General features: G+C 35.5%; 1 protein-coding gene across 6 annotated transcripts in view; it reads left to right on the plus strand.

Moving 5' to 3' along the window:
- Positions 1–17,283, plus strand: part of LIN54 (lin-54 DREAM MuvB core complex component) — a 63,292-nt gene that overhangs the window by 29,806 nt on the left and 16,203 nt on the right. For 5 of the 6 annotated variants that reach the window (XM_081812240.1, XM_081812244.1, XM_081812241.1 and 2 more), the window contains one exon: positions 15,314–15,530. The exons of the other annotated variant lie outside the window; for it this stretch is intronic. In XM_081812240.1, coding sequence (XP_081668366.1) covers positions 15,314–15,530 — 217 coding nt within the window. The remainder of the gene's footprint in view (positions 1–15,313; positions 15,531–17,283) is intronic. 6 annotated transcript variants of the gene reach the window in all.

Below are 17,283 nucleotides of genomic sequence, written 5' to 3' on the forward strand. Positions count from 1 at the left end.
ACTGTTAATGTATCCAGCTGTGTGCTGTGTTATTATTGCTTTCTTTTTTAAATATATATTTATCTTGATTTTAAACTATCTCAGATGTAATAATTTATTCTTTTATTTTTTTTGAAAACTTTTGACTATTATCTCTTCAAATATTTCTGCCTCACTTTCTCTCTTCTCATTCTAGAACTCTGTTTTTAAAAATGTTAGACTGATACAGATCCATAGCTCTAGATACTCTCTTCTATTTTTCCTCTCCCACTTTGTTTTCTTTTTGTTTTGATTTGGGTAATTTCTTTTGACATGTCTTCAAATGCATTGATTCCTTCCTCATTTTGTGTGGAGTTTACTGACTAGGCCCATTGAAGGACTTCTTCATCATTGATAGAGCTTACATCAGTAAGATGTAAATACAACTGATAGTTGTATTTTTTAAATTTCTAGCATTTCCATTGACTCTTTCTTCCAGTTTCCATCTCTCTGCTGCATTTCCCCCACGGTTCATTGCATGTTGTCTTACTTTCCTACTGAGTCGGCTAATATAGTAATCATAGTTATTTTAGATAGTTATCTGATGGTTGCAACATCTAGGTCATCTCTTAGTCTTCCTCTCATTTTATTGCTGGAATGGCTGGCTGGACCGTTTAAAAAATTTTTTTTGATTTTTAAACTTATACATCTAGGGTGGTGAAACCATATTCTATTAAAAGTAGGTGACTTAGAACACAGAGTGAAGCTGGGCTGTTGATTCATTTCAAATCTGATCAGAAAGATTTCAGGATAGTGAACTTTTGGATAAATGAAGCTCAAGAGAGGTAAAGGTTTCCAGACCTTGTGTTCTAGAAGATCGGATCAAAGAGGGGCACCTGGGTGGCTCATTCGGTTAAGTATCTGCCTTTGGCTCAGGTCATGAGTCCTGGGATTGAGTCCCACATTGGGCTCCTTGCTCCTGGGGGAGCCTGCTTCTTCCTCACCCTCTGCTGCTCCCCCCTACTTGTGCTGTCTTACTCTCTCCCTGTCAAATAATAAATAAAATCTTTAAAAAAAGAAATTGGATCAAAGAAAAGAGAGCTTAGAAGTTTCGAAACCCTTTCTTTCCCACTAGTTTGGTCTTAGAGTAAATAAATATTCCTAAAATGTAAGGCCTCATCATACTTTATGTAATGTTAATGGTTACCTTTTTTTCGCTTAATGTCTTTATGATGAATGTGAATCCATCTTCAAAATATCTTACTGTCTACTTTTGAGAATTTATGTAAATTATCTTTGATATCTTTGAATATACTTTACATATACTTCTTGTCAGTTTTGCTCTCCAACCCAGGGGAGTGCTTTTCCTTTTTGACTTTTATTTGGTAAACAAATTATCCTCTTTGCCCTGCCTATGGTAAGTAATTGAACCATCACCTAGCCATTTAGAATGCAGACTGCCATGTGAAGAATTTCAGAGCATAAGCTATGTATGGATGGTTTAAGAAAAGCTTAAAATAAATAAATAAATAAAGTTTCTTCTCTGATTCCTATGACCAGTATAACTTCTTGAATTCTTCCTACTTCTGGCTCTTCTAGGTTGGAAGAATTCTATGAAGCTTTTATAATTAAATTCTAGATTCAACAGTTTACTGTAGTTGCTTTGTCATTTATCTGTCTGTCCCTGTATCCATTAATCACCTTATTTTTAAAATTCATTTCAGAGTCAGTTGTATATGTCCAGTATACTTCTCCCCAGATATTTCATCAAGCATACCACTGACTAGAATTCACTATTTGTTTAGAGGTTTTTCATTTGAGGTGAACTTTATGTATACTGAACTATGCAGATCTTAAAGGTACCATTAGATGAGTTTAGATAAAAATGCATATATCTATGTAACCCAAATCTCTGTTAAGAAAGAAATATTGTTATCATCGTAGGAAGTTAAGAAAAGTTTTTCCTAATTATTTTTGAATGTATCTGATAAACAGGGCACCTATCATTTGACAGGTTTGGGTAAAAAAACATTTTTAACATATGTCCTAGAAATTGAGAAACAAATGACTGCAGATTATTAAAACTTTTCCTTGTAGTTCAGATAGGTTCCAGGTTTTTTTCTCTCCACTAAATTAAAGGAGGACCTAAGTGAGTTTTCAGATCATTAAAAATAATTTTTGATGGTAGAATAAATTTAAGTTTGGGTATAAAATTCAGGAGTTGTTCAGAATATTAATGTATATTATTACAATAAATATTCATCTGTTCATGTATACTTATTTGTGCAAATAATGTTTTTAGTATTTATAAGAAAAATATGAATAGAATTGGTGCTGAACTCTCACTCTTGCAATATGTAATGTTCAGCTGTGAGTATGGGAAATAATCTTAAAAAAGGAGTACCATCATCCATCTGATTAAGAGATGCATTCTAATAAAATCCTTTTTATTTGTAATAATCACAATATGTAATACATTTATTTTGCTTTGATTAAGTCTATACAGTAATTAACTCAACCCAGACAAAATTATATAATACTTAGAGCTTTACATTAATGGGAAATAATGTTTTTAAATTTTCAATTTATATACATCTTTTTGTTTCAGAGGATTATAAAAGAATTTCAAACATAAAAATGTTACACTGGAATAAAATTTTTAGAGTTTATGGAATTAACTACAAGTTTACAGAGTAAAGAGAATAATGTAAATTTCTGACTGCTAAAGATTGGTTTATTTGTATTAAAAAAAATGTAATAGATACTGGTGAGTATCAAATCACCGTGTTGATTTGATTCCCTGGAATACATTATAAAAAGTAATGTGACAGGTTTATGTTAATTTTACTAGTATTTAAAATAGGCTTGAAATTACAACAAACTGAATGATGTTCTTAGTCTCTCCGAAGGTTATCTCCATTCTAGCCAGCTGGAAGGGAAAAGACATGGAAAAGCACACGTGGGAGGCTTTTATGGGCCAGACCTGGAAATACGCATCCCTTCACTTCACTAGCTAAAATAAAACTGAGTTGCATGGCCTCACCTTAACAAGGGAGGCTAGGAAATATAATTGGCTATATGCTTAGGAAGCAGAAGAGACTGTGGATTTTAGTTAGCAGAAAGCAGTCTGCAGCATAATCATCCATATATAGCATAAGAGTGCTACATTAACATGGGTAATTGACATTAGTCAGGAAACTGGGAACCTGAACAATAATGAAGTTTTCTATTATAGAGAGATACTCTTCTATTCTCTGTTTATCAGTGGCTATCAGTATTTTTTGAGGTCATTGTGTCCCCTGTGCTAAGACTGTGGGAACTATAGAAGAGCTTACAGTGGTGGCTGGGCAGACAAAATTGAATGCACATAAAACAATAATGAATAATGAAATAGGTGCTTAGTTGTGTGGTATAGACAAGATAGTTCAAAACTAAAGAGAGGTAAGTCCTCTTCATTCACCATTTACTCAGATACTTAACCAATGCCTACTATGTGTTAGGGGCTGTGCTAGGAAACAGGAGAGAACAAAATTAGAGGCGTGGAACCTAAAGTCTATGGAGGTTGCGGGAGGGAGTGTGATGGAAATGAATCAAATAATTATACAAACATATAAAATTGCAAAACCATGAACAGACTCATGATGGCATGAGATCCTATGTAAGGAGATTGAACCACAGTTAGGATGATTAGAGAGGGTATCCCTGAGCTAAGGTTTTGTATGGGTATGAATTAGAGTGGATGTCAGCCACAAGAGTGAAGGACTAGAGCTGAAATAGATACAGTGTACGTGTGGGGCACTAAGACAACTGTTCTGATCAGAATTCGTAATGCTTTGGAGGGAATGGAGAGCATATATAGATAAGGTTAGATTATGGATAATTTTCAAAACAAAGCAAATTTAGGCTTAATTTTGTCATTAAATGGAGACTCATGGAATGTTTCTGAGGCAACAGAGCTAAAGAATTAAAGTGAAGTTTGCAAAAAAAATAGCAATGTCTCTGGTGGCAGGTAGAGGCTAGTCATAAAGATGACTGTATTTGTTTTGCAAATATCCAGGCAGGAAGTGATATGAGCAATGACAATATCAAAAAGTTAAGTTAGAACCGTTTGGGGACAGAGATTTCAGAAGTTGATAGCTTTTGCTTTGGCTGTGAAGCTCTCACATATTTGAGTTGGAAGTGATCGTGGTGGTAATGAGTACAATTTGAAGTGAAGGGTGTCTGTTTTCCTGATAAACTTTGACATAGATGTTGTAATAAGAGTTGGAGTTGAGATAAATTATAGGTTCCATTGGGACTCTGTTGCCTGAAGCTTTATTTTGTTTCTAGCTCCTCATACCAGTACCCAATAGCCAGGTTATAGGAGCAGAAGGAATAAATGACTGAGAATTTATTCTCTTTTCAGTTGTATTGGTTTTGTTTTATGCTTTTATAATTATGTTGATTGAATACCTGTGGGGTCCTGTGGCCATATTATTAACACCTTTTACTATAGAAACTTAAAATTAAATATTTTTGAAGATTTATTTATTTACTTTAGAGAGAGAGTATGAGTGAGCTGGAGGGGGAGGGAGAGGGAGAGAGAATCTTTAGCAGACTCCCTGCTGAGCATGGAGCCCAACACAGGGCTTGATCTCAGGACCCTGAGATCACAACCTGAGCTAAAACCAAGAGTCAGATGCTTAACTGACTGTGCCACCCAGGTGCCCCTAAAATGAAATATTAAAAGTCTAAAAATATTAAAAAGTTAGGATAGTATAATTAACCCCCATGTACAGGTACCCTTTATCCAACTTTAGAATTATCAGCTTTACCTTGTTTTCATCTATAATGTTTTCACCTCCTCCTCCTTTTTTTTTTTTAAGTAAATCACGTCATTTCATCTGTAGATGTCTTTTTTTTTTAACTTACCCATATTCCTTTAATGTCATTAAATACCTACTTAATTTGCATTTCCCTAATCATCGTATTTATTTTTACACTTGTTTGAATTTGGGATCAGATAAGTTTGTGATCAGATTAGTTTGTGAATGATTGCTATTTCTCTTAGTTTTTTTCATCTTCTTTTTTTCTTGCCCTTGAAAAAAAAACCCACAGAATTGGGTTGTTTATATGCTGTAGTGTTTCATAGACTGGTTGCATTCCTTTTTTTTTTTCTTTTTAAAGATTTTTTTATTGATTTATTTGACAGAGAGAGAGACAGCGAGAGAGGGAACCACAAGCAAGGGGAGTGGGAGAGGGAGAAGCAGACTCCCTGCTGAGCAGGAAGCCCGATGCGGGGCTCGATAGCAGGACCCTGGGATCATGACCTGAGCCTAAGGCAGCCGCTTAACCGGCTGAGCCACCCAGGCACCCAGCTGGTTGCATTCCTGTGGTCCTGTTCAGTAATTTCTGGAATGGAACCCAGATGGCTCCTGTATCTTTAGACTTTACATGTGTTTTACAGATACTTTTTCCTATTGTGTGGCTTATCTTTTATACTCTTAGCAGTATCTTTTGCAGAGCAGAAATTTGTAATATTAATGAAGTTTGACGTACCAATTTTTTCTTTTCAGGGATTGTGTTTTTGGTTTTGTATCTAAAAAGTCATCACCAAACCCAAGGTAAACTAAATTTTCTCCTGTGTTATCTTCCAGGAGTTGTACTGTTTCATAGTTTTATAGTTTTAGGTCTTGAGTCCATATGAAAGGTGTCTGTGTTGAGATACACTTTTTTGTATGTGGGTGACCTATTGTTCTAGCACCATTTGTTGAAAAAACTATCTCTGTTGAATTATTTTTGCTCCTTTGTCAGAGCTCGATCAGTTGATCATTTTTATGAGTCTATTTCTGTGCTCTCCTATTTAATCAGTCATTTTTAGTCTTTGCCAATCTAATTGATTAAAAGATCTCACATAGATTTATATTTTAAAAAATTATTCATGTCTTTGTGTCTTCTGCACTCCTCTTCTCTGAACTCTGATGCCCTATGTTTTCTTGTAAGAGTTTTTAGTATTAGATCTACATTTAGATCGTGGATCCCTTTTGAGTTAATTTTTGTATATGATGTTGGGAGAGGAGTCATTCAACTTCATTCTTTTGCATGTGGATATCCAGTTTTCCTGGCACCATTGTCTTTTCTGCATTGAATGATCTTGGCACCCTGGTTAAAAATCATTTGACCGTATATGTGCAGGTTTCTTTGTGGACTCTATTCTGTTTCATTGGTCTGTGTGTTCAGTATTGGTTTTTGGGTTTTTTTTTTTTAGATTAAATCTTTGATCTATTTGAAATTTATTACACAGAATGAGTTATACGGATCCAGCTTTTTTTTTCAGACCAAATAGCTAATTTGTTTATTGAATAGCTCACCATTCTCTGTTGATTTGAGATGCCAGCTTTCATCATGAACTATTCTATATATAGGTTCTTTTTCTTTAATTCTCCAAATAGTTTATTTCAAAATTATTTTTGTTACAATACCAAATTTAATAATTTGAAACTTGCTTTACAACATAATGTCTAAGGGGCGCCTGGGTGGCTCAGTTGGTTAAGCGACTGCCTTCGGCTTAGGTCAGGATCCTGGAGTCCTAGGATCGAGTCCCGCATCGGGCTCCCTGCTCAGCGGGGAGTCTGCTTCTCCCTCTGACCCTCACCCCTCTCATGCTCTCTCTCTCATTCTCTCTCTCAAATACATAAATAAAATCTTTAAAAAAAAAAAAAAGACAACATAATGTCTAAGATTCACCTATGTCATAATCTATAGCTATAGTTAATTTTCATTGTTCTGTAATCTTTTTTCCTTTCTTCCCCCTTTTTGTTATTGAAGTATAATTAACATACAGTGTGATATTAGTTTAGGTGTACAATATAATGATACAACAATTCTATACATTATTCAGTGCTCATCACGGTTAAGTGTGCTCTTAATCCTCTTTATTTTCACCCATCCTCCCAACCACTTCCCTCTGGCAACCACCAATTTGTTCTCTGTGTTTAAGAGTGGTTTTTGTCTCTTTTTTCTTTGTTCATTTGTTTGTTATATAGGTTCTTTTATCTATTCTTTTGATCTTTAGTACTCTGCTCCTAGGCCAGTCCCATACTATTTTATTTATCCTATCTTGATAACGTTTTAATCTTTAGTACGGCTGGTTCCTGATTTGTATAAGGCTGATGCTTATAAAGCGGGTTGTCTAATTTTGCCTGTTAATAGTCATTTGACTCTTTCTTTGAATGCTTCCATGGATACTAATATATTTCAATTACTCATCCTTGTCACTGTACTTTGTAACTATAAATAAAACATAAGTTGGGTTAATATCCATGAAAAAATAACAAAAGAATGCCTTACAGCTATTTCATAATATTTCATCAGTTAATAAAACAGTGCTGAAAGTTCTGGTATCATCTCAAGGTTTGACTTTGTTATTAGTCATATAATATATATAATATTTATCTCTTCCTATTTTATCATTTGTTTCTTAGTCTGGAAACATTTTAAAGCTTGCCAATTTGCTTCTTGTTAGGTTTATTTATTTTAATAAGTAATAACCTGAAGTTTGGTAATTAGGATAATATAAACACAGTTTTTCCATGATGATAAGCTCTATAAACATTCACAAATTTTTAAAGACCATATTAATATGGGGGTGCCTGGGTGGCTCACTCACTGAATGTCTGACTCTTGGTTTCATCTCAGGTCACCATCTTATGGGTCATGGGATTGAGCCCCACATTGGGCTCCGTGCTCAGCAGGGAGTTTGCTTGAAAATTCTCTCCTCCTGCCCCTCCCCCAACTCACATGTGTGTGAGCCTTCTTTCTCTCTCTCTTTATAAAATAAATAAATAAATCTTTTTTAAAAACCATATTAATATGAAACCCTACAAATTCCTGATTTCAAACTATATTACAAACCCATAGTAACCAAAACAGTATGGTATTGGCATAAACACATATACACAGATCAGTGGCACAGAATAGAGAGCTTAGAAATAAACCCACTTACATCATACACAAGAATAAACTCAAAATAGATTAAAGCCTTGAATATAAGACCTGAAACCATATAACTTCTAGAAGAAAATGAAAGGGGTCTTTGACATCAGTCTTGGCAATGATTTTTTGGATTTGACACCAAAAAAAAAAACAAAGGCAACAAAAACAAATAAGTGGGACTACATCAAACTAAAAGCACAATAAAGAAAACCATCAACAAAATGGAAAAGTGACCTATGGAATGGGAGAAAATATTTGCAAATCATATATCTGATAAAGGGTAATATTGAAAACATATAAAGAACTCATACAATTATTGAGAGAAACCAAACAATCCAATTAAAAAATAAAAGGGCAGAGGAACTGAATAGACATTTTTCCAAAGAAGATATACAGGTGGCCAACAGGCACATGAAAAGGTGCTCAGCATGAATAATCACTTGGGAAATGCAAATTAAAACCACAATGAGATGTCACCTCACACATATTAGAATGTCTATTAGCAAAGACAAGACACAACAAACAAGTGTTGGTGAGAATGTCAAAGGAACACTAGTGCACTGCTGCTGGTAATGAAAATTGGCGCAGCCACTATGGAAAACAGTATGGAGGTTCCCCCCAAAATTAAAAATAGAACTCCACCATATAATCCAGCAATTCCACATCTGCGTATTTATCTGAAGGAAATAAGATCACCATCTTGAAAATATGTCTGCATTCTAATGTTTTTTGCAGCATTATTTACAATAGCCAAGACATGAAAACAACCCAAGTGTCCATTGACAGATGAATGGATAAAGAAGATGTGAGATACACACACACACACACACACACACATATATGTATATGTATGTCATATATGTATAATGGAATAGTATTCAGCCATTAAAAAAAAATAAAATCCTGCCATTTGCCACAACATGGAAGAACCTTGAGGGCATTGTGCTAAATGAAGTAAGTCAGACACAAAGACAAATACTGTGTGATCTCACTTATATGTGGAATCTTAAGAAAAAGAAAAATGAACTCATAGATACAGAGAACAGGTTGGTGTTTGCTGTGGGGTGGGGTTGGTTGTGGGTGAAATGGATGAAGATGATCAAAATGTACAAAGTTCCAGTTATAAGGTAAATAAGTTCTGGGAATGTAATGTACAGCATGATGACTTTAGTTAACATAGTGTATATTTGAAAGTTGCTAAGAGAGTAGATCTCAAAAGTTCTCATCACAAGAAATACTTCATTATGTCCAGTGATGGATGCTAACTTATTGTGGTAATCAATTTGCAATATATACATATATGGGGGCACCTGGGTGGCTCAGTCGGTTAAGCGTCTGCCTTTGGCTCAGGTCATGATCCCATGGTCATGGGATTGAGCCCTGTGTCAGGCTCCCTGCTCAGAGGGGAGCCTGCTTCTCCCTCTTCCTCAGCCTGCTGCTCTCCCTGCTTATGCTCTCTCTCTGTCAAATAAATAAATAAAATCTTTAAAAAATATATATATAATATAAATATTTTTTCATATATATGAAATCATTCTGTAGACTCAAAAACTAATATAATGTTATATGTCAATTATATTTCAATAAAAAAGAAAAACATAAGCTCTTTTCTCTTTTAAAATTATGCCAAAATTAGTTGCCATTTACCTAGATTCAAAATGAGTCTTAAGTCATGTTCTATGTAGAAATACATATGAAATGCTATTTTAAGAGATTTCACAAATATTTATGGTGCAGGTTGCTTAGGATTCATTATGTCTGCTCTGCCATTCTTTATTACAACTTCTGGTGAAAAGCTATTTCCTATAGGGTGGCTTTACATGATACCATCTGCCTTTCTCTTGGCACCAATATATTTTTTTAAAAAAAGAAAAATTCCGCCCCCCCCCAAATGCTACTGCTAAATAAGTTTGAGAAATACCATATACCATATCCATCTAGGAAATGTGTAGTGGTCATTAGCATATAATATAGTAAGGGCTCTGAGAAGGCTTTTGTTTAACTTTGTTTACCTTAGGGTTTCATAAATTAATTTGACAGAGTAGGCTGTTTCATGTAATATCTAATCCTGAAGAGCTAATGTTTAATGAAACAAACACACTTTAGTAACACACTTTAGTAAACACTGCCCAATTAGCATTAGGAAAATATTGTTCTGATTTTGCAGGGGATTAAACAAAGGCCATCTTAATATCTGTTTGAAACAGCACAATTTATGGAGGTGTCTCAAAGTGAGATTTCATTTAGTGGTAATGTTCTCCCTTGTACAATAGAGAAACAAAGATATAAAGAAGCATTAGGTTGCTTGCCAAAATACACACATGATTGAGACTTAACTAGAACCAAAGCCCATATTGTCCAAACAATGATTTCTAAGCAGTATTTACAAACAGAACCAAATATGGAACCCTACAAACTTACTGTTTTTGGATATTGGTTGAGGCTTTTCTCTCTCTCTCCCTCTCTCTCCCCCTCCATCCCTCCCTCTCTCCCTCCAACTTCACCAAATAGAATAAGAATCCTCATTTGCAGAACTAGAAGAGTGTTTCATTTCTTTCCTTTTAGGTAAACTTCAGTTAAGCAAGAACTTTTGCCATTTGCTAATTGGAAAATAATGTTCAAAGAAATTTATTTTAAACACATAATTATGGTATTAATCTGTAAATAGAAATAGCTTAGAAAGGGGTGCCTGGGTGGCTCAGTCGTTTTAAGTGTCTGCCTTCAGCTCAGGTCATGATCCTGAAGTCCCAGGACATGCCATACATCAGGCTCCCTGCTTCTTCCTCTGACCCTCCCCTCTCTCGTGTTCTTTCTCACTCTCTCTCTCTCTCTCAAATAAGTAAATAAAATCTTTACCAAAAAAAAAAAAAAGAAAGAAAGAAAGAAATAGCTTAGGAAATAGTATAAATAGAATCTTTCAAGTCCAGGTATTTGAGGGAAGCCCTTAATGCATGTTAAATGTTGCTATTTTGAATTTAAATTAATATAGTTGCATTTTAAACCAGCTGTCAAGGATGTTAATCAGGAAATAGAGATACCTGAAGATTTTTTTTTTAATTAAGAAAAATTTATATTTTTTTTTTGAGAGAGAGAGCACGTGCAATGGGGGGAGGTGCGGGGGGTGGGACAGAGGGAGAGGGAGAGAGAGAATCCTAAGCAGGCTCCACGCCCAGCGTGGAGTCCCACATGATCATCCAACCCTGAGATCATGACCTGAGCCAAAATCAAGAGTCGGATGCTTAACTGACTGAGCCACCCAGGTGCCCCAAGAGATACCTGAAGATTTTTATTGGATTCGTATTAACTGTTTTTCTGGTAATGTGGTATATTCAGAGAGGCATTCATATGGAGTTTCTCAGACTGTTGTACTTCTAGGAAGGGACCAACTTGTGAATTCTCAAGGAAATTAAGTGTATTCTAATGCCTCTTTCTTTTGCAAAAATAGTAACTGTTATATGTTACCTAGTATTTCAGGTGTTGGGAAAATGCAGTTTAGTAAGTGGTTGTCAAGAGTTGGTGTTGGTGGGGGAGGGTGTGCATATAAAGGGCAGTGCAAGAGAGTTTCTTTGTGGTGATGGAACAATTTTGTATCTTGATGGTAATTTGATTACATGAATCTATACAGACTTTAGTATACATCCCCCCAAAATGCATATAAAAACTGGGGAAATCTGAATAAGTTCTGTTTTGTAGTTGGGTTAATAGTATTGTACCAATTTCCTGGTTTTAATAATATTCTGTGGTTCTGTAAGATGTTATTCTATTGGGGAAGTGTACATGGGAACTCTCTTAGTTTTGTAACTTCTTGTGAGTCTAAAATTGTTTTAAAATAAAAACATTTAAATAATATGTTTATACTTCTATTCAGCATACTGATTTAAAAAAATACTTTCAATGTTTCTTAGAGGCAAATGTGCAACTTTAGTTCTTACTAGAGCTCTTGAGGACTGGATACTATTTTCTTTTATTTAGTCACTTAATAACTATTCATTAAGCATCTACAGCTGGAGGCATTATGATGTCCTACTTAAAAGAATGGGCTTTGGAGTTGGGTCTGGTTCAAATCCTGGCTCTGCTACTTTTCAGCTTTGTGACCTTGGGCAAGTTTCTTAATCTCTCTGAGCTTCAGTTTCTCCCATCTATAATGGGCATAATGATGATACAAACAGCAGCTCACATTTATTGAGCATTATAATATGTGATAAGTTATTATTTGTACTTCATATAATTTAACTCATTTAATCCTTAATAATAGCCCTTTTAAGAAAGGTATTATTTTCACATTTTCAGTTGAGAAAACTTAGGCACAGAGAAGTTTAGTCACTTGCACAAGGTCACACAACAAGGAATGTTGTAGCCTAGATTAAAACCCTGGCAGTTGGTATTTTCTGTTTTTGATTGTGCAGAACCAGCTTGTTGCAGACCAACTGTCTTACCAAGAACAACTAAAAAACAGAAAAAAATATATTTTAAAAATCTGTTTGAAGTCGTTGGAGACCTAGTAAGGGAGCTAGGACACCAGAGGCCACATTCATGAAGTAAAGGGAAGCCTAGAGAAGTCAGCTTCATGTTCATTGTGACACTTCTTTTTAGGGCATTTGCTGATTTGTAAGTTGTAGCTGAAAGACTGAGATGATGAGCAGAAAGTGGCTACAGAAAAGTTAAGGAGCTGACTGGATCTGTCTTATAAATCTCATGAACAAAAATTTGGATTCAGGCCCAAAGGAAGTCTATAAACACCCGATTCCTAGTTGGGGCCACTATATAGGAGAAGAGTGAACCAGAAATAGATAAGGCCTCTGGAAGATTGAAGCTCCGCTTCAAATCAGCTCAGTTTGTGATTGGTTTAGGATAATCTGCCCCTACTTTTTTAACTGCCTGCCAGAAGCCAAAGTGAATTTTCTCTGGAGGAAAATAACATCATTCAGAGCCTCAAATTATGCTTAATTTTTCATAAACAATGTCTGGCATTTAGTCAGAAATCATCAGGTACATGAGGCAACCAGACCAAATTATTCAAAACCAAGAAATATAGGTAATGGAGTTATCAGACTTCTAAAATAACTAAGATTAATATATTCAGAAATTTATTTAACAAGATGAAGAATTTCAGCAGAGAGTTAGAAACTTAAAGAAGGAATTCAATGAACCGGAAACTAGTGTAACATTGTGTATCAAGTATGCTTCAATTGAAAAAAAAAAATCAGATGAATATTTTCAAACTGCAAACTTAAAACGGAGATTAAGAATTTAATAGATGAGTTTTTCAACAAAGTAGATACAGATAAAGAACTGGACATTTTTTGAGACACATAATGGAGAGAATTCCTCATCAGCAGACCCACACTTAAGGAAATCCTCAAGTGAGTTCTTCACGCAGAAGGAAAATGATCCTAAATCATCAGTGCTTTGAAGCAGGAAGATACAGAAAGGACAGAAAGGGTAAATTTGTGGGTGTATGTAAATGAAGGTTTTCTGGAGGTAAAATTATATGTAGAATTAGAATACTTAACAATAGCACAAAGATGGGGCAAGAGTAAATGGTGTTAGTGTTCTAGGGTTCTTTCATTTCCTGGGTGATATGTAAAGTACTAATTTAATTCTTGCATTGTACATCGTTATCTCCAGGGTAACATAATGTATAAATAAAAAGCTAATACCGGAAGGGGGAATGAAATGAAAAAATTTTTAACCCAAAAGAAGGTAAGAAAGGAGAGAAAAAAGGAACAGAAGAGGACAGGTGGTTCAAATAGGAAACAGGTACAATGGTGGATTTAAATCCAGATCTTTAGATAACTATGTTAGATGTAAACAGACACATACTGATTTAAAAATACAGTGAGATCTTATTTTTGTTTTAAAGACCCAATTATATACATCTCATAAGAGCTGTAGCTTGAAGCTTAGGATGCAGAAAAGTTGAAAGTAAAGAGATGGAAAAAAAGTTAAGTATGCTCTGCAAACTTAACTAAGCCAGCCCCTGTACTTGTCCCATGCTATACCTGGCTCATAATGTGGCTGCTAGATTTAAATCAGATCATTTAAGCACTGTCCCTCATACATATTAAGTACCCGATAAATTTACTGTGCTTGAGGCACCTTGTTTAGGATGGTATTTTTTTCCGTTTTGAGCTGAGATAGAAAGGGCTGTGTCTCTTGCATCACTGTATATATTTGTCTCATGCTTGCTTGATTTTTCAATAGCTTCCATATGTAAACATTTTATCCCTTTTCTTAAGTTTTATATTTTCATTTAACCCATGACTGTTGTGGCTGTTTTCTCTTTGTTTTAAATCTGCTTTGTGGTGCCTCTCCCCGGTGACAGTATGTGAATCATTTTATGCTGAAGTAATCTCCTTTGACTATTGCCTGTAGAGTTTCCACACTAAATGACATTCTTTTCTCTCTTTTTTTCTGAGCTTTTTTGACAGTGTTCAAATTCTTAAGAATTATTCTTTCATAAACTATTATGCACATAATATAGATTTCTTCCATCATGTCAGTTGTCTTTTAGCATGAGGGCTCTTTGAAGAATAGGTGGGGATGTAATTCTTTTACAAAATAATACTGTTGAACTGGTTGAGAATCTGGTTTGGACCTTTGCTTTGGAGAAGAATCTGCTGTGTATTGGTTAAACATCAACTGAAGACATCTTGAAAGACTTCAGTTCTGCCTCTGATGTTTCATTTAGCTTTTTGGGAAGTCACATTGCTGTTTGTCGGAATAAAGGAAAGTATTAAAAATTATTAAAATGATTATATTGACTCAAATTTGAATCTCCCAAAATTAGTTTCCCTAGACAACCAAAATTGGGGTAATTTTGGACCGAATTTGGCGCCTTTATTAAACCCGTACGTTAATGGGTACATTTGTATCTGCGGATACAACTGAATCGACTAGACTTAATGAGAGTATAAGATGGGCTTTTGCTTTTGGGTCTCTTTCTTTTTTAGAACACATAAAAATGAAATTTGTCCTAGTTAATTTGGTGGGTAGCAATAAAGCCAAGTTATCTGCATCGTCTTCTCTGTGTTGAATATGAGGCTTAATTCTGGGAGTTTTAAAAGAATTCTTTTTTTCATAAATATTAACAAAACTGAGTCAGTTCTTGTGACTTAAATAATAATTTCTTCATAGCAAGTCATCCGACCTGGATTCTCAAGGAAGTAACTACTAGAGATGGAAGGGAGAACTCATTAATTTTGGTTTCACTCCTATATTCATTACTATTCTTTTCATTTCTCTTTGAACAGGTTGTTCCTTGCAACAGCTTTTGATGAAATACAGGAACATACTTTTTTACTTGAGCACTTGTCAGAAGTTAAAAGGGTAGGAAAGTTAAATCCCAGATTAACGATAGCCGTGTTGTATTGTTTACTAGGCAGTGAAATCAGCTGTGCAGACCATCACTGTTGGAGGCGTGAGCACATCACAGTTTAAGACAATTATTCCTCTGGCAACTGCTCCCAATGTCCAGCAGATTCAAGTGCCTGGAAGCAAGTTTCATTATGTCCGGCTTGTCACTGCCACATCAGCCAGTAGCCCAAGCCAGCCAGTTAGTCAGAATCCCAGTACAAACACTCAACCTCTCCAGCAAGGTTAGTAACCATTTTTTAAAAACAGTAATGAATTCTTTGAACATTATTAAAGAACACTGGTCCTTTTCTTGCTGAAATCCTGATTAAGTGTGGCATTTCAGCTGAGAGTGTGAATCAGCAACTGTTGCGGAAGACCGCAAAATAGAATCATAGTTGTGTGTAAATACAGTCTTTCACTCTGCTGGGAGCTGGTGCACAGTGTACTCTACCACCAGACCACCAGAGTTCTTCGTCAGTTTGGGGTTAGCCATTGTATTGCTGGTTTATAAGCCTATCATTTATGCTAGTGGGACAGATTGAGATGAAACCAGATTACCTTATTTTCTAAACTGGGTGAAGCTGCTTGGTAGGGTTTGGATCAGTTGAAATGACTAGTAGGCAAGGCATAAGAACTTGATACTACCTTCATCCTTTACTTATTTTGAATCTGTAATTGCTAATAAAAAGCTATTAAAATATTTTGTTATTTTGCTTAGTTGTACTTTTCCTGGAGGGTATTCCTGTTTGTAATCCTTCCGTTTTCTGTTTGTGTTTAACCCTTCCCATCGCCTGATACATGTACACAGACACACACACAGCCACTCTCCACGCTTGTCCACTTGTTAGAAGTTGAATGGTGTGAAAGGATCAGGACAGTTCACAGTTTAGGGCCGAATTTTTTTGTCTTAGAAGACTGCTGCATATCCCATCGATGTCAAAAAGCAATTGACGGCGAGTAAATGATTTATTATTTACTGGATGTAAATAGAAGAATTAAAGACCACCTGTTTGCACTTTCATTTTTATTAAGGGATCAGTGGGTTGGAGCTATCTGTTGCTGATAGCTAGTTCACCTGAGGGAAACTGTGGAAGAGAAAACCTACCTATTTATTTTTTAAATTACTGGTGGGAGAAACTAGAGGCTACGTGAGGGAAACAGTACTTTAGTATGTATTCTATTAAAATTAGACCCGTCAGGTAATTATATTTTCTAATCCCTCTTTAAACGGATTTTAGAAGAAAATCTTTTATTACGGTGTTCTTAATAGAAGGAAAAGGAAACTCGCGTATTGCTAAGGGAGCCAAGTTTTATATCCTCTCAGTACTTAAACTTAGCAGGCCACTAAAAGAGGTGCTGCAAGCGCGGTTTACTCAGATGGTCATAATGATGTCAAGCACCCATTAAGTACAATGGGCTATGCTTTATGTGTGTGTGTTTGTCTGTGTTCCATATACTGAGATCCATTTCCAGTGTAATGTTAATGCTAATTTCCTTGTCAATAATAAGCCTTTGGAATAAGTAGAAAAGATGCTGAAGACCCAGGGAGAGTGGAGGAATAGGTGGGACAGTTCATAATTCCAGTGTATTTATTGATACCTTCTTTTCCAAGTTTATATGTCTTTCTGCCTCTCTCTACCACTGTATGCTCTTTGCCTCCTGGAAATCCCTCACACACACCTCCTTCTTTTGCCCTGCTTCTTCTTTGCTTTCCGCCTTCAGTTTTCCCTTTCTGTCCTCGCCTCTATCTCTCCGGCTCCTTCAGTTCTCCCCGTATCTACCCTCTTCCCACCCACTCATGTACAGAACCACCTATGCGATTGTCCTTATGCCCACCCGTAGTTTTCTCTGTCTGCTCTCCTGTCCCATAAGAGACCTAGGTATACACAATATATATCATTTCACAGGAATAATGAATTTATAATTTTTATTAGAGATACACGAAAATAGTTGCTCTAGTTCATCGAATGTATTAATATGTCTTTCTAAGGGCTT

This window comes from Leptonychotes weddellii, chromosome 2 (genome assembly GCF_054177405.1).
Source record: "Leptonychotes weddellii isolate Sample4059 chromosome 2, ASM5417740v2, whole genome shotgun sequence".
Classification (NCBI taxonomy): domain Eukaryota; kingdom Metazoa; phylum Chordata; class Mammalia; order Carnivora; family Phocidae; genus Leptonychotes; species Leptonychotes weddellii.